The sequence below is a fragment of the Lissotriton vulgaris genome, chromosome 8 (genome assembly GCF_964263255.1).
Source record: "Lissotriton vulgaris chromosome 8, aLisVul1.2, whole genome shotgun sequence".
NCBI lineage: Eukaryota > Metazoa > Chordata > Amphibia > Caudata > Salamandridae > Lissotriton > Lissotriton vulgaris.
In genome coordinates, this window is record NC_141696.1 from 529,220,257 (window position 1) to 529,246,864 (window position 26,608).

At 41.8% G+C, this 26,608-nt stretch overlaps 1 protein-coding gene across 3 annotated transcripts in view; it reads right to left on the reverse strand.

The window, feature by feature from the left end:
* Window positions 1–24,592: 24,592 nt before the first annotated feature.
* The window catches only part of ATP11A (ATPase phospholipid transporting 11A), a 941,588-nt gene continuing 939,572 nt past the window's right edge, over window positions 24,593–26,608 (reverse strand). For all 3 annotated transcript variants that reach the window (XM_086934336.1, XM_086934337.1, XM_086934338.1), the window contains one exon: window positions 24,593–25,547. In XM_086934336.1, the coding sequence (XP_086790462.1) occupies window positions 25,290–25,547 (258 nt within the window). In that variant the 3' untranslated portion in view covers window positions 24,593–25,289. The remainder of the gene's footprint in view (window positions 25,548–26,608) is intronic.

Here is a 26,608-nt window from a genome sequence, read left to right on the forward strand (position 1 = left end):
AAATGCATTTGAAATGGTATATACACGAAAAATGAGTATTATACTGTCGTTTTTTTGTAAGCAGTGGTGTCATTCAGATAATGCATATATTGTACAATTCAAATGTTGACTGAATGAATCACAAAATTTACATTTATGAAATGGCTCTTAATACGGAAGAGAAGGTCGAGACCATTTCATCACATAGTTATACAAGACTGTACATGTGCTAGAGACTAAGTAAAAATATTGTCTCTAGAGTTTCTAATAATAGAAATCTTGTTCTCTAAGAATAGTTCTACTTTAAGCAGAGTATCATTTGCCAAAAAGGTAAATATTTTGGGAACTGGAAAAAATCAATTTCGCTTTCTGGGAAGAAAAAAAATAGTTCCAAAGTTTTTCAGGTTCTCTTTACCAAAACTGAAGGCCGAATTCAGATTTCAGGGACCGCCGTGTGCTTGCTTTTTCAACAGTTATTCTCGTTGTTAGGAGAGAACATTAATTCAGATAGGCTGGCAAAAATTTGTCTACAACAGTAGGTGAAAGTTGGGCCATTTCCGAAAAAGTGGAAATAGTGCATATGTGAGATGCATTACCGTCAGCGTTATCTGGATCAGCAATGTTTACAGAAGGTTGTACCTGTGTGTTCTGCTTTCATCTCGTACCTCACCGCCACCTAATCATAATGGTGAGGTCTCAACGAATGCCGTCATCAGAATGGGTAGCAGCTGGGGACAACACGTTGTATGAGCCGTTACTGAACCAAGCAAAGTATCGATATCCAAGGGTACTGCTGATGGAAGTGTGAGACAGACGTCTAACACGCATTCTTCTCCGCAAAGCAGGCATCCTAGAACAGGTAAGATGCAATCTTTCCAGATTGGTCTGAATGAAAGAAAACAGGTAGTATTCAGATCTCTTAGCCGAGCCAAGCCGAGGACTTTAGTAATCCGCTCTCGGTATTGCATTGCTAGGATCGTGTCTTCCATTGTAGCCTCAGTTTTGTCTGTGACTTGACTTGCCATATCGGAGCAGAAGGAACAAAATTAAGATTCCTGCTACGAGTCCCAAGATGAGAGGCAGGCCGCCGAACACAGAGTGCACGAAATTCGGGAAGATGCTCAGGACTGCTTCAAAGGGTGCTCACAGTCCCGAAAAAATTGTCTTAAATACATGTGCGATGCCACTGGTATCAGACATGTTTAAGATTTGGCTTAACATTTCTACGAAATGTACGGGGCAATTTGTTGATAATGATGCATGTATTTCTGCTGCTGTCCTTGCAACTTGCAGATCATACGTTTCTCTAGACGAGGTTAAAGGCACAGTTGTTTGTAAAAGAATAGTCTTCATTCTGCTTAAAGTATCAATTCGAATAGAAGAGATATTCAAAGAAGGCCCTATTACTGCCCCCATGTCTGGCTTGTTGTTTGGATACAATACTTTCATACAACAAGTGACCCTGGAAGTAATGCTCACAAGATAGGCCGTTCCTGGCACCATGCCACAACAGCTGTGGTCACTTATTATAACGTAGCTGCTGTTGGAAAGCTGTCTGAAAAAAGTCTCTATCTGTGTAGCAGGGTGCCGTGCAGGTGGCATGAAAGGTTATTTGATGAACCTTCGCAGGCCTTGACACAGAAGTGTACCGCTTAGTGAATTTTTACAGTTGTTACCACTAAGGAATATCTCTTTCTTGCCCCCACTCCAACATCTATGTGTGTAAGGTAAATTCCAGGTTGACTTGATGTACCCTTTACCCAACCTTTCATACAGGCCTGCTGGTATATACTTTTGGCAATATTGAAACTGTAAAGTAGTTATCGGAATTGTAATGGTGCCATGTATTATCCACTCAATGACAGGTTTTTCGGAGACTGTCAATGGAAATCTTTCTAGTTTTTCAATGCTCAGCACCGTATAGTCTGCCCCTCTTTGTGCCAAAGAGATTTGTTTATCAGTAAGGTTAAAGATAGAAAATAATGACATTGTGTTTATCAGACGCCATGGCACGTACCCTGAACGCAGATTTTGTAACGTCCAGCCTAACTGTACAATAGAATGTAATTGGGACTGGCCATGTTGTAACATTAGCATATCCTGTTCTATTATATCAATAGCAGATGATACAATGCTGTCCAATGAATAAATTCTGGAGGACAGAGTCGTTAATCCATGGTCTACTACAGACAGTGATTTTTCCAAATTAATACGATCAATTTCTCGTATTTTTTCTGCAGTTTCAATTTGCGTTACTTTCCAAGTTTCATTGTAAGCTGCGTATATACCGGCGTATATGAAACGTTTTGACGCTGTTTGCGAGGTCCCAGGAAGAAATCTCGTAAGTCAGCACCTTCTTTAAGTAAAGTCAAATGTTGATTAATTTCAGGTAGTGTGGATTTCTGTAGCCATTCGAGGCATAGTTTTCCTACACTATAGGTTTTTATTATCCCTGAATGTTGTCTCTGGGAATATCTTGGGTCTGGCCTATTCTGTTTGAACCCCTGTATTTTGTCCAGGAATCTATCTTGACAGTTATTAGTGTCTGTGGGCCAGATCAACCATTTGTTCCAATTAGGAAGTGTTCTGTTATGTTTTAAAATATGGGATACGTCTATCTCCACTTCTGTAGTGCTATTACTATCAGGTATGGGTTTTGGTATAGACGGTTTGTTTAAGTCTTTTATCCTGGCTAGGTCAAGACAGGTCGTTTGTTGAATGGTGTCATTCAGGAACATTATTTGTTCTGGGATCATGCAGGCTCTGAATAATGATTCTAAACCTTGTACCTGCCAGTCTTTTGTACCCAAGACAGTTTTTGTCTCAATGTTGTTTTTCCAAAATTCCAAACCAAACGTAGACATTTTTCATAAAAATTTTCAGAATAAATCAATTTAGTATTTGTCAACATGTTTTTCATTCCTGTCTTATTCATAATTTTAAAATAAAACGTTTCTGGATCAGTGATATTAAACCCTGAAAAGTATGGGAATTTCTCATAAAATATTTTTGAGCTGCCTTTTGGCGGAGTTGGACAATGGTCCCATTGATTATACATAAAAATATTTCTAGGATTAGCCTATTTATGCAAATAGTGATGCCCTTAGTGATTAAAGCAATACATTTCTTCGTAATTTGATGAACCTTGTAAATAATCATGTTCTGTATATTTTGCTGACATTTCTAAATCTGACATCATATTGTTAATATTTTCAAAGTCCCATTCATCAGAGAAAGTACTAGGTGATACAAAGTCACTTAAAGAAATCTTGAACTGATGTGGATACTTCAAGAGTTCAACCAGGCCATAGATGTCGTAATCAGTAGCGTCCCATGCTACACCACCAGGTATAGGAATGGCTGTGATGTTCACTGATGATAGTTCTCTTTTTTCAATGTGAGAGGATCTGTGAGGTTTTAGAACAAAGTTGATGTTCTGACTTGCTGTGTACATTGTACTGTATTTTCCATCAATCATTCTTCCCAAGCTTAGATCCAAAATGAGCCAGAGCAGGAGGAAAAGTACACCTAACACAATCCACAATTCAATCCACGGTGAAATCAGATATGTTTCCCCAAGTTGATGAAAGAGTTCTGTAATTTTGTCTTTGAAAGTTTTGTTTGCTGGCTTATCTTCATGTTCACTTGGATCATCAGAAAAGTCATCGAAATTGATGAAGTAGCCAGATGCAGATCTGTCAATTGTTTGAATGGCATCAGGATTGTTATTGATCTTTGTAGTTGCTTCTTCCTTTGTCATGTTAGTATAGTCAGAGGCTACATCATTGTAGACAGGTGTTTCTTGACGAACTGTTGCAATTTGGGTTTCAAGAGGCACAAGTTCCATGGCTTTGTTGCATATTCCTTTTTTATTCACTGGAGGTTTATCAAATGTGATTAGTCTCTCAGTTTAAACCTCTTGGATTGTAGCAAGGTTTGGTCTTCTGCTACTTCTTGGGAGTCCACTGGGCCTACTACTTATTATTGGCCACATGGTTGTGGTTATACCAGGTCGATTGATACAACTCTGTTCTCCTTTTTACCAGCAAGGGGCGGTAGTACTACTGATCTTGTTCCGTTGATTCCCAAGACAGGTACTGCTTTTCTGTAAGATGGCCCAAATTCCTTCTATACCGCAATTTTTTCTCTGACCAGATCCCCAATCTTTGGAATCCAGACAGGTCTTGCTGAGACAGGTGGTTTTTCTTCAGTGGCCATTGGCTTTACCTTTGTGTTACTTAGACTTCTTGTTTCATTCAAGTCCTGTAAAACAGCCAAACGATCTTTGATATAAAAAGCTTTTTTGTTCCACCACTGAAGTCTGACAATCGAGATCTTCGATTATCATTCTTGTACCAAACAAAAGTTCATACGGAGTGATTCCACCCAGAGAATTTCTTGGCAGATTATTAAGACTACGTTGGACACTTATTAGATGTTTGACCCACCCATCACCCGAACCTAATACCCTCGCTGTTATAGATTGCTTTATGTCACGGTTTTTTCTCTCCACTACCGCATTTCCCTCAGGATGGAATGGACTAGAGTACCGCAATGCAATGCCCAAGCTGGTCATGGCCTCCTTGTACGCTCAGGAGCTAAACGCAGGACCCTGGTCAGAATGTAGCATGCCAATTGCGTATGTGTCGATAAAGACTCTCAAATCTTTTATAACAGTTCTGGCGTCAGCCGAGCGCTGGGGCCACATCCAAATGAATCTTGTCTTAATATTTATGGGATCGCATTTGTCTAGTTTGACGCCTGCGTGTAGATAGTCTAATGCTGTCTAATAGAGGTGTCTGGGCTGGTCTTACTGTGCTAGAATCAGATATTTGGTCCGGTTCATAACTGCGATCTCTATTGCAGTCATGACAATCCATTGCAAAGTTATAAACTTGCACGCTCATTCCCGGCCACCAGGAGATTTCAGGACCTCTTGGTGCCTCAGACCCATTCCCATGTGTGCTTCTTGAATCAAGTAAGCCCTCCGGTTCGTGTTTGGAATTACGCTATCCCTCACTCCAGGGATTTGAGCAAAAGGAACGGAGTTCGCATCAATTATGTATGTATTTCCGAGTGGATAATTTAGAGGTAACGCTGCATAGTTGCCTTCCATTGAGGCTTTTACTGCCTGTAGCGTTTCTCCATCTATTTGTTTTTTAGAACGCTTTTTTGTAGCTACGGAAGCCGGTTGACCAGCTGCCGCTGTAGCTTTCTTAGCCAATGAATTCCCTGCAACGTGAACGCCATCACGTTGAAAACTGCGTATGTATCACTTGAGTCTTTTGTAGTTCTTTCTGTAAAAGAACGACCTGTTCCCATAGTTTTTTATATTTTATTGTGCGACTTGTCTCATCTTTGTAACCATTTTCAATCCAGGTCTGCATGGAATTACTGTAAGATTTGACGCAGTAATGCGAATCGCACACTATTGGTGTGGGGAATTCGCGATCTGCATTTTCAAGCACCATCTTAAAAGCCTGTAGTTCAGCTCGCTGAGCTGTACAATTTCTGGGCGATTCAGTTTTAGTGATTAACGGTCTAAATTTTCCTATGCGCCAGCGACCTTTTACAATCGCACATGCCGCATTGTAAACCTTTTTATCCACAACGTAGTGTTGTGCAAATCTGTCTGTGTAGATTACACAGGTGTACTGTTCCAGAGGTAGAATTTCAGTTGGCAGAGGACATTCGTATTCGTATTGGAGAAATTCTTCCGTTTTTAAGTTAGGATCAAATTCGTATACAACATCTGATGCAGCAAGAGAATGAACCCATTGTACCCATCTCGGATGTAAGGCTTTGGCATTCGGAATGCTTGCTCTTGTTACTGCTTCTAGGGCAGGTACCGGTGTAACGATTATTATGCGTTTACCTTGTGCCAGGGCTCTTTCTTTTGCTACAGCAGTTTGTACCGCAGTTAGAATCTTTTCAGTGGTACTGAATTTCATTTCAGCTTGTGTGTACAAGTGTGATTTGTAAGCTATTGGTACCGTTTCTCCCTCATTAGAGGTTAGGTATGTAAATCCCCATCTTCCTGGGATGACCCTGATTACAAGGATGAGTTCGTTCGCGAGTGTTTGCAGTTTTGTTTTCGTTAACATGTCTGTTTGTAATGATCGTAAAATTTCTGTGTGTTTCTGAGTCCAATTAATTGCTTTGAAATCAGGTTTTATTAGTTCGTAGAGCGGTTTAACCCTCTCTGCATAATTTAGAATGTAAGTTCTTCTGAAATTCAGGAAACCTAGAATTGATTGTAAGTTTTTCAGCGTTTTTGGAGCTTGGAGTACTGCACACTTCTCTAAGAAGTTTTCTGCTAGGCTTTTGCCTTCACTTGATAACTCATATCCTAAAAATAGGACCGTGAGTTGGGCAATTCGTGACTTTTTAAAGTTAAATTTGTACCCTTCAGATGCGAACCCCAGTATGATGGTGTTCACTCTTTTCAAGTGTGTCTCAAAGGTCATCGTCTGTTAGATAGATATCGCCCACATAAGATAATGCTTCATCATCATACATTTGTAGTAATTCTGTTACCCTGGCTGAAAATAACCCTGGCTATTCTTGAATCCCTGTGGGAGACGACAAAATTGCTTTTGCGTCCCCATACTGGAGAAAGCGGTCAAATACCTGCTTTCTGGTGTTATATTTTGACAGAAGAAACCATTTGAAATATCTAATGTCGTCTTGTATTTTTTACTAATGATATTATTCATTAGTGCTGCACTGTGTGAGTTTTGTACTGCAAATGTTTTGCAAGAGGAGTTTAAGTGTCTGTAGTCCAATACTAGACAATATGAATTGTCTGGTTTGGAGACAGAAAACAAAGGATTGTTCATTTGTGAGGTGCATGTTTCAATCACACCCTGGTACTCAAGTTGATTCAAGATCTCCCTGACTTATTTTTTAGCTTCTTGCCTTTGTGCAGTAGGTTGATGTTTTATCTGGATTTTATGGTGAGGAGAATCCTCATCCCATCCTACATGATTTTTATATAATGCAGGGGCTTGGGCCACTGCCCATTTTCTAGCATATGTGTATTTTTTTAATGAATTGGAGTGTGATTTGAGAAGGCAGGCTTAATCATTTCTTCGCCATGTGGGCACTCCCTGACAAACTCTGGTGGCCAGCCTTTTCTGCTAGAAGGTTATCATAACCTTTAGATAGGTTCTCCCAGAAGAGACCTCTTATTTTCCTAGTTTTGTCCCCCTCTACACGTAATGTTATTTCATATAATTTATGGGACACGCTAACTCTGGTATCTGCAGTTTCCACTTGAATGTATTTATTCATGTCCACTGTCTCCAGAAGATTCATCAGGATCTTGCGAGCTATGGTCACTTCTGCTGCGCTGTCTAGCATTGTCTGAGCCTATTCTCTGTTCTTGAGTTGTTTCCTCAGAATCCTCGGCATGTTTTACTTTAATCCTGGCTACCTTCTTTTTGGGAAACTGTAATTTTTTACTTTGATGAGCAGGTTCTTTGTCTATGGACTTGACGCTCTCTTTATGTTCTGACTGTCCTCTTCTTTCTGATTTCTGTGAGGAAGTCTGAAAAGATTGAGAGGGGCGTGTATCAATATCTTGATATCTGTCAGGTTTTCTCAAATTTTCCCTATTTCTAAGGTTATATCTTTTTTCAGAGGGCTCCCATTGTGGAGACTTGCCCCCCCGTTATGGAGATCTCTCTATTGGGGAGACCTTCCTCTGGTCTGAAACTGTTTTTCTCTGGGAGTGGTTTGCTTATTACCCTCCCACTTCTTCTTTTGAGTTATTCAATTATTTTTAATGAAAGTTTTTTCAGGATTTTCTGTTAATTGTGGTTTACCACCCAAACTGTCTCTACCTAATTCTTCATAGGATTTTTCAATTATTCTGGCAAGTTCAAAAGGTTGTTCTGCTATATCTGTTTCTTTTAATTTTTGGCGGATTGCCACAGATGCTGCTTCTCCTTTTATTTTGGCTAGTACTATAGACGAGACTTGCTTAAAGTCTTTCAGTAATTTCATACCTAGATTTAAAGCAGGCTCTGGACCGTATTCATTTTGAATCTGTCTTAGTACATCTGGTATAACCGCCATAGACGGAACACCATGTGTTTTTGTGTAGTTTGAAGCAAAGACTTTTCCCCAAGTGTCACAGTCTTCCACATGTGGTGCAATCCCCATTGGTAGGCAGATTGTCAGAATTCTGTGTTTTTCGTGAGGGGTAGTATCAGGAAATACTGCCTCTATTTGAGTAATTTTTTGAGCTAACCAGAACAGAATTTGTTCCCGTTTTTTGGGTAATTTGCCAATGACTGATTGTATAGTCTGTGGTGTAATTTTATTAGTGTTCCCCTGGTGAGGGGTGTGCTGTGGAATTTTTATTACTGGTTGGACTGTTAAAGTCCGCATGACATATTGTACCAATTTTCTATGTATTTTAATTCGTTGTTTTAGCTGAACTAACAGTTCTCTGCCTGACATTTCTTCAATGTCAGGATGTGGTGTATAGCTGGCTAGAACCGGCCATGTGGCTCCTGGTCTACCTAGTGGACCGAGCCTGGTAATGTGATTTTGATGTTTTAGGGCGCCATTGAACCAGAGCTCATGCTCCTGGTAAGTTAGTGGAATTTCAACGTCCTCGAAAGGAACGTATTCCGCTGGAGGTTCCTCTGCTTTGTAGTAGTGGAACTCGTGTTACTGCATTTGCTGCAGGAACATTTATCCATGAATAGAATACCTCTGTCTGCCGATATTCATGTGCCTCTACCACAAATATGACTGTACCACCTATCGATAATACACCACTATTTATTAGTTTGTAAGTTACACTCTTTCTTACATTCTTGATTATTGCATTCGGGTTGTTTTGCTGAAGGCTTGTGTCTTCTGCTAATAGTTCAGTTGCTATTATAGCTCTATCCCTTTCGTCGTCATTCTCCGTCATTTTGCTGACTGAGAGTTTTCAGAGCAAGTTTCAAGGAAACAAAGATTAGGTGCACAATATTCTGGAACACTGTATCCTTCAACGTTGACTAAACCAAAAACTTTTACATAGGTATCTCTTCCTACTAAGTTCTGGCGGATATTAACCTTTTTACCCACTCCAGACGTCTATTGGAGTTTTTACAGGAAAAAGGGGTCTGTGTGAAAAGCACGACTGAGTTACTTTATTATCTAGCGTTACTTTATTATCTAGCGTTAAATTATCGCCTTACCAAACGTTGGGCGCCATGTAGTGTAGTTCCTATATTCCCAATAGGCTCTACGCATTGGAATAACATAAACGACAGTGTAGACGTAGGACTGAGGTCGACTAGGTCTCTATTGAATATCTTAGACCTAATTATGAAATGCCAGCTAGCTCAGAGGTCACTAGAAACTTTCTTGAGTAAACAAGAAGGTGCTAACTCTCTTGAATAGACAAGAAGGGATTAGTTTCTGACAACTGCATAAACATGACAACTTTGCTCCCCCAGAATAAGGAGTAAGGAGTATATCTCCAGAGTCGCGGAAACAATAGATAGCTATTTCACTCAGTTAATCGTGGAGAAGTGTGGCTCAATGGTTAGAGTGGCAGACCCTAATGCAGAGGTCTAACCTGTGACCAGGGTTCAATTCCCCGCCTCGGCGGGTTTTGGGCTCAAAATTCCATGGACCTGATAATTCTCGCCTCGGTGCCTATTCCAATCATGGAGTCCCACTCTGCAACTCTGGGCAATAGCTTGCTTAATCTCCACAACGCCCCCCACAACGCTAAGGATGCCTGGCCTCCACCTTGGGGGTGCCCAGGAGTGGACGCCTCACAGGGAAAGCCAGGATGGGTTCCACAGCGGTATTCGTACAAGCGCCTTGAGACCCTTGCGGGTGAGTAGTGCGCTATACAAGTATCAATTTACATTTACACGCTAAGTTTCACCAAGAGTGCAGAGAAATAGAGAGACAGGTGTTTTCAATAAAAAGGTTATTTATTGAGCAGTCTTCTTTCTTATGCAAGAGAAGTGAATTGCCACAATTGCAATACTTGTCATAAAGTAAAGTGTGTACAGTAAAATTAGTATTATGAAATAAAACTGTAAAAGCATTTACATGGTTTCTAAGCCATAAGATACTTAAAATAGATAAAATACATACAATGATAAAATAATGACTAAACGTACTCAACTGGTGTTTCTAAGATACGCCTACCCCAGTGTACCTAACCGAAGCCTAGTACAGGGAAGGAGTAGATGAGTAATCATTTTTGCCAAGAATCTGAATCAAGAATTCTCTAAGGGTCTAATCAGCTCCGTACCTTGGTTATAGAATGAAGGAGGTCTTGTATCTCTTTCTCAGGACTCGATCTTCCAGCAACCCGCAAGGGTGGCAGAGAAACACTGGAGCTGGATTTCTCGGCAGGAGAAAAGACAGCGTCTCTCTCAGTGCGTCAGCAGGGAGGGTCGGCTTCCTTCGGCACTCGCATCAGCAGGGGGTCGGGCAAGTAGATAGCCGATCTGCTCCAAACCACTGTGTGTTGCTTAAGGCAGATGCTGGTATATTTATACCTGGAAGGTGCTGAGTTTGACGTAAGGTTGGACATAAGACGTCACTAAGAACTCGCAGTTCTTTCAGGAGTTCTAGGACAAATCAATACAGAAGCAGGGGGAATTCCCGGGCTGCTGGAGGCCTGGTTTGTTTAAGAACGCGTTGTGCTTTCTAGGAGTCTATGGGAGTAGCCTTGCCGTATTTGGACTGCATTGGCTATGTCTTAATATGGGTATGATTCTTATGCCTATATAAGGATATGATTTGAAATAACCACATAAGGGCATGAAATCGGGAATATTTACTAGAGTCCTAGAGTCATCTACAACAGGACCTGGAGGCAAAATATTTGATCCAAGGTTGAGATGCCTGATCTAAACCCGGCCTGAAGTGTAGTCAATATTTCATTTGCCTCTATCCACCCTAGGATCCTGTCCAGTATGATCCTACCCATTAGTTTGTGTGTTGTATCTATAAGGCTAATGGGCCTATAATTTGAAGGGGTTAACGGACAGCCTTTCTAGTAAATGGGGATGATCTCAGCTCCCAGCCAGGTGTCTGGTGGATCAAACCCCATGAGGACTGCATTAAACAAGATAACCAGGTATGGTGCCCATATGTTAGGTTGGGGAAAATAGGTCCCCAGGCAATTTATCAAGGCCGGGGGCTTTATTGGGGGGGAGCCTTGCTATTGCAGACTCTACCTCCTTCAGGGTGATGGTCTCTGACATCACAGGGTGATACACGTCCTGGACATCCTGGTGATCCAACCACTGTCCCACGCCAGAGGCCCCCACCAGTCGATACTCATGGAGGGGGTCTGGGACGGCGGACGGAGGAGGCACCCTTGCTTCCCCCAGGGACAAATCCATCACCCCTGCTATAGCAGACTCCATCTCCCAACATTAGTTATGTCAAAGCTGCCACTGGACAATACTCTCATCTCTCTACAGCAGGTACATTAATCACTGGCATTATCTTGACACTTTTATTGTTGCTAGAAAGCTGCTAATTATACAATAAACTTTCCTGTGCTTTTAAAACTGCTGCCTAAGGACCCCCGGGAATGGGTCACGGACCCCTGGGGGTCCGCAGACCCCAGTTTGGGAACCACTGGGTTAGACCCTTTATGATGGAGGGCTTGGAAGAATAAGCAGATAGCCTTATAGAAGATGTGCTTCCTAACAGGGAACCAATGCAGTGCCTTGATACCCTCTCTGACAAACACACACTTAAGGATATCAAGAATAATGCATGCAGTCACGTTTTGAATCACTTGTAGCTTATCCAATGTGGAGGACTTGATATTCAAATAAAGGGCATTGCAATAGTCAAGTCTAGACAAAACTAAAGCGATGACCACCACATGACGCAGTTCAACCGGAATAAAAGAGAAGACCATCCTAAGAGTCTTAATATTATAGTGACCCAGTGGGTATAGCGTTAGGAATCCCTCCAACTTGTTCTAGATCTCGGGGGAAATGCAAAAGCTCTGCAGTGGTGGCTCGCTGACCACAACTGGGTCAGTACTGACCACAACTGGGTCAGTGGCACACCTCTCTCTTTCCCACCCAGAGCTAACAGAGGTGACAGATGCGTCATTTCTGGGATGGGGTCAGCCATCTGGGAGAGATGGAGATCAAAAGATTCAGCTTCATATCAACCTGTTGGAACTGAGAGCGATCCAATTGGGATTTTAAGCCTTTCTACCTTCCATCAAGGGGGAGCTAGTTCAGGTGTTCAAAGACAACACCAATGCCATGTGGTATCGCAACAAACAGGGCGGTATAGGGTCGTGGACCCAGTATCAGGAGGATTTGTCTCTGCACGCGGCTGGAACATTAGGATCCCTCGGAGCCACCTTGTACCTCCTTGCCACAGTCTTGGACACCGATGAAGCAGATATTGGCTTCTGCCAGACATCAAGAGTTAGCTCTGTCAAAGCCTTATTAAAAGGGAGTAAAGGCTCTGAGATAAAGGAGAATGGAGCATCTCTGTCAAGACATTAGATTTTATTTCCGCTGTGGGAAGGGGCAATTCCAGCAGATCCGCTGCCTTCCTGATCACAGTGTGATAGTGGTCCCCTCTGGCATCAGGAGACCTTTTGGAGATGAGAGCTCTCATTCAGGAGAGGTATCCAGGCAACTACCCTCGTGCAAACCTTCAAAATTCTGATCAGGATCCACAATCTCCACTTCCTCAGCCTCTCCATGCTCTTCCTGTTATTCTTCCTCTTCTAATAGTCTCTGTGACCCTCTTTGAGACCTTGCAATATACGGAGTCCGCAACTTGGAATGAGATCTCGACCTTCTGCGACACTTTTTTTTGATTTTTCGCCTTGGCCATGAATACTTTGGCCTCCTTCTCTTTCCGAACTTTGAGATTCATGCCCCTGCACGAAGAACACTCTTCGACGTCTTAGTCCGGCGAGAGAAACCATAAACAGTCTTTATGGGGGTCAGTGATAGACATCTGACCCCACATTCCCTGCATGGCGTGAAACCAAATTTTCTTTGAGTAGCCATACTCGATGATACAAAGTCACGATGACTTGCAACAAAGAAACTCCCAGAAGTGGAGAGCAGTGGGAAAAACGTTACACATCAACAGCGCTGAAAAAAGGGAACTGACGTCAGCATGCCGACTAGGTCTTCTTATGGCTCCGATGAAGTCACGCAAAGTCGTGTGAGGAGCCGTTTGATTGTGACGTCCTCATCAATATGGGAGAGCTGAGAATAAAAGTTTCTGTGGAATGCTGCATGTGGGGGTAATTCAAAAGGTGAGGAATCCACAAGCAGATGTATCCATCAGAAACCCCTCTAGCCCTCAGCATCAATTTGTCCAGAAAGAAGGTAGTGTAGGGCAGTTGGACGGAAACAGCCTAAAGTGCCTTGTGTGACAAGCTCAAGTTATCTTGAAGAGACAGTCTTCTGGGTCAGGAGGTGAGAGGGCAGCTGTTCTTCTGCTGAAAGGGGCTGCACATGATTAAGGACCAAATTAAAGTCCCACTGTGGCATCATAAAGGGTTTAGGAGAAAACATAGAAAGCCTTTAAGATATGTCATCATAATAAGTGAATTGAAAAAGGACAGCTGGTCCAGTGAACACAAAAGGCCGAAAGCGTGGACAAAAAACCTCCAAAAGTGCCCACTGCAAGACCATGTTGGGCCAAAGACAAAAAAACAATACATACAACAAGTTGGCATGCAACAAGTCCAAACTACGGGTGCCACAACAGCAACAAACTTGTTCCCGTTTCCAGTGTAAATATACTTTGTCGAAGGATGCCTGGCTACCGGCATGACATCCACAACCTTAGAAGGGAGATTGAATGCAGCCAACTGCGCTGCTCAATCTCCACACATGGAGGTTAGATTACGTAGACCTGGGTGCAAGGCCCAACCTTTGACAGAAAAAGCGACCAAAACGGCAGCCTTATCAGAGGAGAGATGCTCATGAACATAAGTTCCGGACACCACACTTTCCTGGCACAATCAGGGACTATTGGGATGACTTGGGCCCAGTTCTACTTGATCTGCTTCAGAACTCATGGCAGGAGAGGTAGGGGTGGGAAGGCATAAATAAAGTCTTGTGCTTTACTCTAGGTGGAATGAGTCTCAGATTTGAGAGCCTTTTTGGAACACCCACTGCTCGGACGTGGGTGGGAGATACAGCAGGTCTGAAAGAAATAGCTGGGCTTTGCCCCATTGAACTATCTGCAGGACCCACCTGTTGGATTTTATGGTCTACCACCCCTGGAAAAAATGACTGATTGCGCCTCACACAGGGAGATTGTGTGTCACTATGGCAAACTAAAGTGACTTTGGAGGCTGCTGTCAGAGGGCTAGGAGACTCAGAGGTTCGTAGTGCCTGTATACTTTAACAACGTCCCCCAAGCCTGATGGGGCTAGGGTGCCTGTTGCTGGGGTGTTGGGCCCTGTCATTGCCTGCAAGTAAAACCTCTGGAGAAGCCTCAAAAGAGGCAAAACGGTTGCTTTCTTTGAGGTGCTCTAGTGAAGAAACAGCCTTCTCACCAAAAGGCGAGACCCATCAAAAGGCATATTCCTGACTTGACACCTGAACATCACCCAAGAAGCCCATGGCTCTCATCTATGAGAGGCACCGGAGCACTACATTAATCTTAACTGCTCTGTCTAAGCAGTCAGTAGTGTCCAGTCCCAATATTATTATGTATTTGGCAGTTTCCTGGCCGTCCTGAATAGATTGTGCTAGGTTTGCATGACATTTCTCAGGGACTGCCTGCAAAATCTCAGAGAATATGTCCCATAATGTGTGGGAGTACCTACCCAGCAAGCAACTGGCGCTGACTGACTGAAGGACAAGGAGAGCGGAGAAGAAGTTCTATTTTCTGATGCCTCAATTTCTTCCACTCTCATTCTGGAAGGTTGTAGGGAATGAGGTGGGATTAAGCCTGCTAGAAGATGCCTCAACTACCAAGCTCTCCGTAGCAGGAACCTGCAGCAAAAAAGCAGGGTCTGGTGTATGTGGTGTAGTGCTGCCTTTCTATTAATAGGTGGATAGGAGCAATGTTTAGCCCCAGTATCCATGAGAGATACAGTGAGGTCTTCTTTGAATGGAAGCAAGGGCTTGGACAAGGTTTGCCTAGGCTACAAGACTTCAGTGATATCAATGGTTTTCGCCTCCACCAACGGCAAGTGTAAGTCCAGGACTTTAGCTCCACACCTGATGACTAAAGCAAATGAGTCTGTATCTGTTCTTCAAGGGCAAGGGGGAGAACCCACTCCCATCCAGTGTTGAATCGGGTGAGTGGGGAATTCACTCCCCTCATCACCAAAAGCTGGTTGCTTTGATCAGAATCCGATCCACTTTGTGGATCTGATTCTGATCAAAGCCATGGATCGGATTGCGCCCTGAAACAAAACACATGAATCATATTCCATTGGAATCTTTAACAGAAATCTACTTGCAAAAGACCCTACAAGGTATGAACCCTGTAGTTTTAGGAGGAGACATGTTCCTTGCACACTGGAAAAAAGTTTTGAGGAAAAACACACCACCTGACAAGAAGGAGTTAGAACCTAGGTCCGTATCCACATAGGAAGGTGTGGAAGGAAAAGAAATGACATCATCCTCCTTGAGCGGTGCTTATATGCGGCTCCAACTATCTCTACAATGGTGGAAGTTAGTTGATGTAGAGCTCCACGATACAACCTATCGGCTAGAGGGGCTACGCTGAAAGAACTTCAGAATTCAGTCTGGCATCAGGGGACTATTCTAAAGGTGCGGAAAAATCGACTTGAATTTTTTTTTGCCCCGCCAGCCCTGTTAACAGTGCTATAAGTTATCTAAGAGGCAAATCATTTGTCAAGTATGCTCTAAACATGGCCTAGATTCTAATATATAAGGAACAACATTATAGTCAAATAAATCAAACACAAGATATTTTTGTGCAGTGTACACCCCGAAGGCACGTATTTCAAGGGGCCGTCATATGTGATAATGAAGAGGTGAAATAAAATATTTTCGGAGGATCACACAATTTGTATGCAGTGCAGCCGAGACCAATCACAGGTTTTCTTGCGAATTGTGCAATTCTGCCACTAGATCTGTATCTTTTTCTGTCTTCATTACACATATGAGGGCAGCAGGGTTATGACTAGTGATTTCCTGTCGAATGCTAAGAGCAGCATTCCATACCTGTCTAGTTGCTCATTCTTTTGCACCCATCACTCTTCACACATGTAACATGTAAACAGGAATGATGTGGCTGACGTGAACCCACGCATGTCGTCAGAGCGCTTCCTGTTTCACTGCGCCCCGCCCCGCCCTTGGATGCCGCTAGATGCTCCTGTTCGCTGCTCTTCCGCCCCGTTTGAATGCAGGAAACTGCGAAGGCTTATATGTGCATTGAGTCCCTGAAAAACCTGAAAGCCTGAAAGACCTTAAAAAACGCCAAAGAAGCACCCGAGGTGAGCCGACCGTTTCAGGTGCTGATACCGGAGACAAAAACGCTATTGGGCGCTCCCTGCTATCTGCATGTTGCCGCTTGAATGTTCGTAATGCGGTGAAAACTGAAGGTGAGGCAACCCGCTCGAATGAACGCTGCTGCTGAACGCTGCTGCTGAGATCTGCCCTCGATCTGGCTTGATTTCCCTTTGACTGTCGATAGGTTCCCAAAGGTTTTGAAGCGCAAGACTTAAAAGATTTAAAAGACCTCAAAGATTTTAATAATCACAGTGCAGCTTTTAGCCTATGCAGCACTGGGGCCGACTTTGTCTTTATAATACTGGGGACGCCTAAGAGGTATCTACTAGTAAATACTTAACATCCTATAAGGGACTACCGATTCCAGCATGCCCTGCAGTCCCAGTATGCATTGCGGTCCCTGGGCAGCGGGCTGAGCGGCGGAGAGAGCTAAAAAGAAGAAAAAAAAACGCCTGTGGCTGTTCCTTGTTTGGAATCTAAAAAGCTGACTAGCAAACAACTCTCAACTGCCCATCTGCACTTTTTGGGGGGTCCGGTCTGAGCCAGCGACGGTCTTCCCTGCACGCTGAGGGCCTGAAGCAAACAAGCCAACAACACAGCGGAGCTCAGCGTAAGCGGTTGATTCTCTGAGCTGTGCTGGGAGTATACGTTCGCTTTCGCTTTTGTGGATCCACATCTCTACTGTCTTTTTCCCGTCTGTGTTCACAGCACAGCCGAGCGGGGCCATCACAGCTTGCTCTCTCCCCCTGCCTTGTTGCCTCTCTGCCGTACCTCCTACTACTTATTGAATTACGAAGATGGCAGCAAGAGCTAGGGGCAAACAAGCTAAAGCAGATATGGTAAGAGAGCTCTTAAAGTCTGGCACATCACCGATGGTGGCCGTATCTGCACTTGTGTCTAAAGGGGAAAAAAAGACAGAAGAAAGGCACAACAAACGCCTTAAAAATTAAAGCTATGGAAGCAGCGGGAAAAAATAGACAAAACAAATACACTACCTCAATTAAATCTGTGGAGGAGGATGAAGACTTGGGAAAAGAAGATGAAGATGCGGAGACATCTGATTTATCGGCAGAATTGAGTTTGTTGGCTGTTGAAGACAAGAGTGAGGGGAATGGGGAGGACAAGGCGGACAATACGGACAAAATTGGTAAGAGCATGAATAGAGGGACAGAGATTCAACCAAGCTCTAAGCAATACCCTCTTTTCTCTAAACCGCTGGTCCAGCAGGGGCGATTCACGAGCACCCCGAATCGGGAGGAGTCGAAGAGAGCAAGGGAGCGAGAAGAGTACAGAGAAGAAGGGGATGTGATAAAAGCAACACCACCATTGGCAGTGGCAGAGGCAGTGGCAGTGGCAGTGCCAATTTGGCTCCCCGGACTACCCTAACACAGGCACCACAGCTCCAGGCTCCCTTGACTCAGGCTACACCTCAACCCCACCCCCAACCGCCCGCGAATACTCTTTCTTCACTAACCATTCCATCCCCAATAGACCTGGCAGGTTCAAGCTCAAGCCCACAAAAGATCCAAGAAGATGTTTTTTGTATCCTCCCTAAAGCATCAAAAGAGAACTCGGTAGAGGAGATATTGTTAACTATCCTTCAGAAAATAATGGACCTTAAAATCTCCCAAGCGCATGGGATATCACAACTTCATAGTAGGCTTACGAAGATGGAGGAACACTTCGGAAATCTCCCCAGAAGGGTCTCGGAGGCAGAAGTTCGGGTTTCAACCCTGGAAGACACTTTAACTGCTATGCAGAAAGACCTTCATGCAGCAAATAAAAATAAATCTCAAATGGAGGCAAAACTGCAGGACTTAGAAAATTATAACAGGCGGTCCAACCTACGACTAGTGGGCATTTCCGAAGGCCTGGAAGGTACTGATGTGGTAAAATGGTCGGAGTCACTTTAAAAAAAGACTATACCGGAGTTGCAAGGTGACCTAACTATCACAAGAGCGTATAGAGTCCCGGCACATAAGCCCAATAACCTAAAATATCCGCGTACCATACTATTGAATTTCTCGGATTATAGGGTTAAAGAGAAAATCTTGAATACGGCATTTTCAAGAAGAACTTTTAATGCCGACGAAGCAAAAAACTTTCGGATCTTTTCCGATATGTCAGCGGCTTCTGCTCACAGACGTAGGGATTTTGTTAAGTTGATTTACTCTTTTAAGGCTAAGGGCGCTCAAGCAATGATTGTCCAGCAGTCCAAGTTAAAGGTGCTAGCCAAAGGGACATTTTTTATATTTACATATATACAAGAAGCTTAGTCATTCATGGAGGGTCTCTCTGCATAGCCAGGTTTGAGATAATTAAAATTTAGTAGAAATTTCTGGAAATTTGAAGATCCCATGTATAGACTTTGCGATTGAAAGGGGCGGCCGCAAGATGACGCAGGAAGCGCACATGGATGCAATAAAATGGCATCCACAAAGAAAAGAAAACAGATGGGGACGAAAGCGGGTCACTGGGGGTCTCAGTCCCCTCTAGGGGGTTCAGGGAGGGGGGTTGGTGAAGGGGGTGTAGCAGGGGGAAAAAAGAGAGTTCATATTGTAGGAAGTTATATGGTCAGTTGGCTGTACAGCCATGCTATGGGAGAAGTTATTAGCACCAGCTCTCTACACGTTGAGCCACTTTTTCTGCACTTGAAGGCACTTGTAATTTATGTTGGAGGTCTTATTAAATGTCCTAATCAGAACACTTTTGCACTTTAAGGCACCCTGCCTCCGCCAGATATTGGAAGCCAATGTAATTTGCACATGGTTGCTGAGTTTGCACATTTATAAATCTCTGGGAAAAGGAAATTATATTCCCCAAAATAATTCTATACTATTGATGTTTTTGCACATTCTGTTGCTTCCCTTTTTATAGCTTAGGTTTGCTCATGTTGCACTTTCGAAATGTTCAAGTTCCATGCTACTTGCACTTTAAATGCTGACTTTGCACAATTTCTGGTTAAAGTAAGTTATATTCCTCAAAATAATCTTATACAATGATGTTTTTATACATTCTGTTGCCTCCCCTTTTAGAGCTCAGGCTTGCATATGTTGCACTTTGCGAAATGATCAAGTTCCATGCTACTTGCACTTTAAATGCTGACTTTGCACAATTTTTGCTGCTTTCTCTTCCTTGGAGTGGAGGTTTGCGTATTTTGCACAAAGGAGGTTGTCTGAACCCTATGATCTCTGTATTTTTAGCATTAACTTTGCACACATTGCTCGTGTTCGTTTTCTGCCTCAGTGTTTGCGTATTTTGCACATCGATAGCTGCCTACCCTATATATCCACACAAGATTGGTTTAAACAAATTTCTCTTACAATGTCTGCTCTGCAGGAATATTCAGATTGCATGAAAGTTTGAACATTGAGAAATAAGCTGAACTTTTCATCTTTTAATGCAAATGGTTTGAATAATGTTCGTAAAAAAAATGCTATAGAATGTTGGTTAAAAAATCTCTGTCCAGATGTTATATTTATACAAGAAATTCATCACAGAGCCCTGGCCGACTACGATAAAATTCTAAAGGTCTGGGCAGGTTATAGAGTTTCGTCAGTAGCTGGACTGGCGCAGAGGGGGGTAAGCATTCTAGTAGGGAAACATGTAGGGTTCCCAGTGGAAGGGTCACACACAGACCATAGCGGTAGATGGGCATTTGTGTATGGTAAATTAAATCAGGTAAACACAAAATTAGTTACAATATATGCACCAGTTATAGATGACCCACTCCCAATTTTGCACCTTAAACAAGCATTAACGGGCATACCAGGGCAAATAATATGGGGGGTGATTTTAATTGTCTACAAAATCCTACAATTGATTAGTCCAAAAAAGATCGACGCCAAAATAGGCCCCAAGTAGCCATTGCTTTACAAAGTTGCAAAACAGATCTGGATATCTTTGATTGCTGGCGTTCCCAAAATCCATCTAAACGCGAATACTCTTGCCATTCTGCAAAATACAACTCAGCATCTAGGCTGGACTTCTTTTTAACATCTCATGGTCTAGAAGTTCACAACTACGAACATCTACCTAACGCATTTTCAGACCATGCACTACTTAAAATGGAAATGATGATAGGAAACCAGGAAAAAGAGGGACCTAGAAGATGGTATTTTACTTGCAGAACCACAATGCTGTACAGACATTGAGGAGGAGATAGAGGAATTTTTTTATCTGAATAGAGGGTCTGCTCCAATCAATGTGATCTGGGACGCGTTTAAGGCCACATTGAGGGGAATAATTATCTCCAAAGAAATACCTAAACAGAGGGCAAAAAGAGAGGAGAAAATTAATTTACAGACAAATCTTGTGCACGCAAATCAAGAGCATTACAGAGTCAGATCTCAAGTTTCTGGGCAAAAGGTAGCAGAAGCAAAAAAAAATGAGGGAATTTTACTACGATTTAGGTGACACAACTAGTAGTCTTTACGCACAGAAGCTCTATGAAGAGAGTGAAAATACAGGTAGACTCCTAGCGTGGCACGCTAAAGAAAACCAAGTCCCCAATAGGATAGATCACCTTTTTGATCCTGTTACCAAAGTGCATGCAAAGACTACTGCATATATAGGAGAGATGTTCCTAAAACACTATGAGGGAGTCTATCACTAGTGAAACCGTTTTTGAGTTTTTAGGGGCACTTCAAATTCCCAAATTAGGAAACGAATATAAAAATGTTTTAGTTGAGGAGTTCACAAAGGCAGAATTAGATGTGGTAATCAGCCACTGATGAGGATGGTGTTCTTGCGGAATTTTTAAAAAAATTTGATGGTACCCTTCGTAAACAGTTCCTGTTACTAGCTAATTATCTATTACAAGGAGGGCCACTGCCGGAATCCTTCCACACTGCAGTTGTAGTCAGTATTTTGAAAAAAGGAAAAGATAAGAAAAATATGAACTCATATAGGCCAATAAGTCTTTTAAATACAGACTACAACATTTTTCCAAAACTCCTGGCGAACCGGCTGAATAAAATAGTAGGATTACTTGTCAGACCAGACCAGTGCGGTTTTATAGCAGGAAGACACCTCCACACCAATACAAAATTTTTATTGGAAGCATTGGATTTTTTTTAACGTTAATAAAGTGGAAGCACAGATTTGGCTTTTAGATGCCGAAAAGGCTTTCGACCTCGTGTCATGGGACTGCCCCCTATCTCCAATTTTATTTGCCTTATTTATTGAGCCCCTGGCGATCGCAATTAGAGGGAAAATAGCCGGCACAGTACCAGTAGTCGGAATGACGAATATAAAACTTTATGCCGATGACATTGTTCTTTTTTTAAACCCAAAGCCTACCAGTCAAGTGGAAATTTTAAAAATCTTCTCCGATTTCCAAAAACTGGGAGGCTAGAAGATAAATACAGATCAAACGGAAATCATTTTATGTAATTGCACAGTAGACACTTTATTAATAGAATTTAGGCAGATATATAATACTCTCCCTAAGAGATATTTGGGAATTTTTATTTCAGAAAACCTGGAAGATCTTTACCCGCTAAATTATATACCTCTATTAAAAAGGGTTGGCTCACAATTAGATCGCTGGAACCAATTGCCTTTATCAATAATGGGTCGTACTGCCCTAATTCGCATGTCTATCCTACCACTTTTTAACTTCCTTTTTAGTGCAGCTCCTTGTGCAATTAAGGTTTCATTTTTTAAGAAAGTGGATGCCATGTTTTCTTCCTTTTTATCGGCAAATAAGACTCGGAGATTAGCACTTAGCACTTTGAACTTCCCGACCATATAGGGAGGGTAGTCTCTTCCAAACATTAGAGATTATTATTATGCTACCTTTGCACATCATAGTTTTAGGTTTTTTTTCACAGAAGATCACGAAGCAGATAATTTTTTTATGAGGAAGATGTTGATTGAACTCAAAATCAATGACCCAGTAAGAATCACGAAATACCCAAAGAAGATACGTTATAAGTCTATACAGTGGCTATTTAAGCAAAAAACCCAGCTCCTGAAATACTATGACATTTTTAGAACAAATAGTTCAACTAGTTTAATGAATTTAAATATAGGAGAGATGGGTACCCTGGATAAAAACATTCTGAGACTCTAGAAGGATAACGGCTTTGAAAAAAATGGAGGATATTATACTAGGGAATAGATGGAAATCTTGGGAGGAAATCGAAAGGGAGATTCAGCATTCAAATACAATCCTGAAATGGTCCTTTATTAGCCTCCATGCCGAACTAAGAGAGTTAGATATAGGTAATTTATTTGATAAAATACATTTAACTGAAGCGCTAAATAGTGCGATGCAGAGGAAGATTAGAAAATCTCAATGAAGATAACTCAGTCGCATTATATAAGGCTAGAGACAGGTGGAGAAAGAGAGAAGATATTGAGATTAATAAATTAACATAGGATAAAGTTAACAAATAAGTCCATTTTCCGAGGTGCTAATTTTAAGCGAATGCAATTCTTCAGTAAATGGTTAATCTATAGAACACCCTTGTTTCTCCACAATATATATCCTCAAGTTGAGGATAAGTGTTTTCGCTGCGAAGAAAAGGGTACCTGGAAACACATAATTTGGGAATGTACCAAAATACAGGACTTCTGGAAAGACATAAGAAAATATCTCAGAAATATAATCAATGTCACAATTACATTTAATGAATTAATTTCAGTCTTTGGCTGTTCTCCAAGTGTCATATAGTTACTGCTTTTCTATATATTGTGTTAAGTTCGCATGAGTTTATTAAATGTTTAAAGAACATATTTTCCTTCGGCTTCAGTTTGCACACAACACATAATTATTATTGTAGCTTTCAACCTAGACGAAAGATGTGATTTATTTGAGAATGATATGTTATTGCTCTGATATCAGTCGTGCTTGGCACATTTGGTACACTGTCTGCACACTGAGAGCTAAAGCCTCTAAGAATAACCTAACACAAGGTTGCTGGGAGGCCAGATCCTCGCACCACATTAGACATAACACAAATAAAGTTGCTGCCAACATTGGGCTCTACGCGGGTTTAAGATAGAGTTACTGAGAATGCAAAAACACACTTGATGGTGCTTCGCATGCAGAGAGCTGGTAGCTGATGATGTGATCTTCTCCTACTGACATTTAGAGGTATGGGCCCGCTCTGCTAAACCCAAATGAGACCTTCTTAGATATAATATAGTATGCTAGATAGGGTGCGCGAAATATAGGTGATACATCTATTGATTTTTGCATTATAATATGCTATCACTGTTCGCTTACTATGGATTAGTGACTATGCTGATAACTCTGATTTTTATAATATGTGTGTTGGTATTATATAAGATACTGCGTTTGAGAACCTTGCATTGAAAAATAAATATTTCAAACTTGCACGTGTGTTCTTTACTCCCCGTTGTGGTTTGAAATGATTATAGAGCGAAAGAGTGTTCATGTGTTCCACGATACCCGAGGTAACCCAAGTTCATGTTCTGGTTTGTCTAAGTCATTGGGAGTTTGTTATGACCAATGAGACACTGTAGCTAGTTCGGTAAGGGGATTTTGGAAACTAAGGTGGGTTTTGGGTCACCCTAATTCACCGAGGTTCTAGATCTCTGTGCACAGTTCTGTGAGAGAACGGAAACCCTGCTACACAAGCTCTACTCCCTATGATGAGTCCTTGTTCATAGTTTCACTGGTAGAAAAATCACTTATTCTGCAATTTTGGAAAATGGATAAAGTACCAACTTTTAATGCATGGAAGGCAAAAATATTTAGGAATCGGGGAAGGGAAAAAAAATATGCATTGAGATCAGGGGCCCTTAGAAAATACGATAAATACTGGAGTGTGTTTGAATGCTAGTCATTGATTTTTAACTTCTTTCTCTTTTTATATACATATTTTTTGGATGGTATTGTTAGTCTCTTCTATTATCAATATATTGCACTAAGCACATTGCACTTTAAAAGAATATCTTCTCTTAGAATTCAAATTCGTATTTGCATTATTATGGTATACTGTCAGCCTTCCTAATATTGTATATTGTACACTGCACTTTTTTAATTCTGATGCGAAAACTGACATGTAATGTTTACCTATTTTCTATGAACTCTCAATAAAAAAAAACATGTAACATGTAAACACGCTAGCTAGCCATCAATTGTATAATAAATTCACAAGGACGCGTTATGATGAATCTTAACGTTTAATGCCCATTGGTGGTACTGCTGCTGGCGATATTCACAGTGGACCAATTTGACAGCCAGTTTGACTCCACAAGGCTCCCACATACAGTATGGACTGACTCGCTCTCTTTTACCATAGGTGAAGGGGTGGCAATGGATTTGAAGACACACCGACAACTCCAGGTTTGGCCTGGTAAAAGGGAAATAAATGTTGGAAGTGTTTCTGAAAAATATATGCACACAAATGACTGGTGGATCCAGACAGAGAAGGGAGAAAACAACATTATGGAAACCAGAAGCAGCAATCGATTAATGTGCTTTCAGTATTAGTCACTGGGGATGTCTGAGGTTATTGTTGCTGGCTGGAAACGAAAAAGGAGTAGAGCAGGTCATTCTAGACATTAAGGTGAACAACTGCGACATGTACACACATACACCTTGACACAGCACTGAAATGTTCTAGAAGGAAGCAGTTACTGACACAGTTCCAGACTGTGCCGTTTGGTCTATGCTTCAGCAGATACATCAGAAAAGAGTCCGATGAGCTTCGATGTCTTAGTAAGCTTGGCTCCGGAGGTTGTCTGCCTCAACGCTACATCAAATACCATGAAGCAAGCACAACTTGCCACACAACTCATTTATTTTGTGCCTGTGGGAAACAACAGAGAACAGTTCTTTAAAAGGCTTTAATTGGTGATCTGTCATAAGGTTGTCTCCAAGCCCGACCCGCTGTAGGAAGTGTCCTCACTGGATGGGCAGCGTTTGTTTGAGAAGCCAAAGAGGGACGGGAGTTTTAAATAATCGCCAGTACCCCAATGAGTAATCATCACTTTTCTGGAACGAGAACTGGGCCTGCTGGCAGCGGTACTGCGGTGGTCACTGCTCCGGTAGCCGGGGCTCTGCAGAGGTGCAAGAGGTGTGAACTCTGAAAAGTGGTTTGGAGACCGCCTTGAAGCATCCTGTCAGTAGGACAACAATAAGAACACATTATAACAGCTATCAATACCACTATATATACACACTCTACCAATTCCTGTAAGGTAATTTAATCACGCTTACTATTTTTGTGTTGTACCATTTGCTATTTTTGTGTTGTACCATTTGGCTTATGGTGCTATGTGAGAATAGCACACTTGTAACAATACACCAGAGTTGATAAAAGCTGATAAAATAGAGAAGTGCTTTGTTCACCTATGCAATGCAGTGCTCTGACCGTGGTATTCCGCTACAATTCGCAAGAGTAGGTCTATACCGGATGCCTATCGATTAATCTCACTGGCCCAAAATGCAAATTGCCTCAAAGATGGACAGCTACTGGTTGTATTCTATGTGTGGAGTTGATGTAAAAAAAACATCATCCCAGAAACAAGAGCACACTCCTGGTTAGCTCAGAGTAAAGAAGACATTTCCTGTCTAACTACTCCCTTAGCAACAGTTTCACATATCCTATCGTTCCATAATTTTTTCAAATGCAAACTAGAGTGAAATCTGTCATGTTCACTGGAATGGCTTTCAGTGAAATTAAAATTCAATGAAATATGTTTAGGTGAAATTACATACAGCCCTTCTCCACAAGTACATGAACTTTGGTGCTAGGACTTTCTATAATACATATGAAATAATGGGGTCACTTTGAATTAGAAATATTATGGTGGATTTAACTTAAATATTGAATGAGGACTATGTTGCATGCATTGTTACGAATGTGCCATATACTTGAGTGGCTGTCATCTTGTGAAGTTAGTGGAACGGTCTTATTAAAAATGTATTAGAAGGTTGGCTATAAATCTGTAAAATGAATCAAATTAAAAATACTAACAATATTGAATTACAACGATAGTAAGCCAAATGGTAGAACACCCGGTTATATCAAATAATAATGTGTTATCATGCACAACACTGTGAATTGTGGTACATTTGTATTGTATTACAATATAACCCAATTAGACCAAGAGCTTCATGAATAAAAAGCATTGCTTTAAGCATGGGCACTCAACCGTTCCGGCTCTGTGAAAGAGTG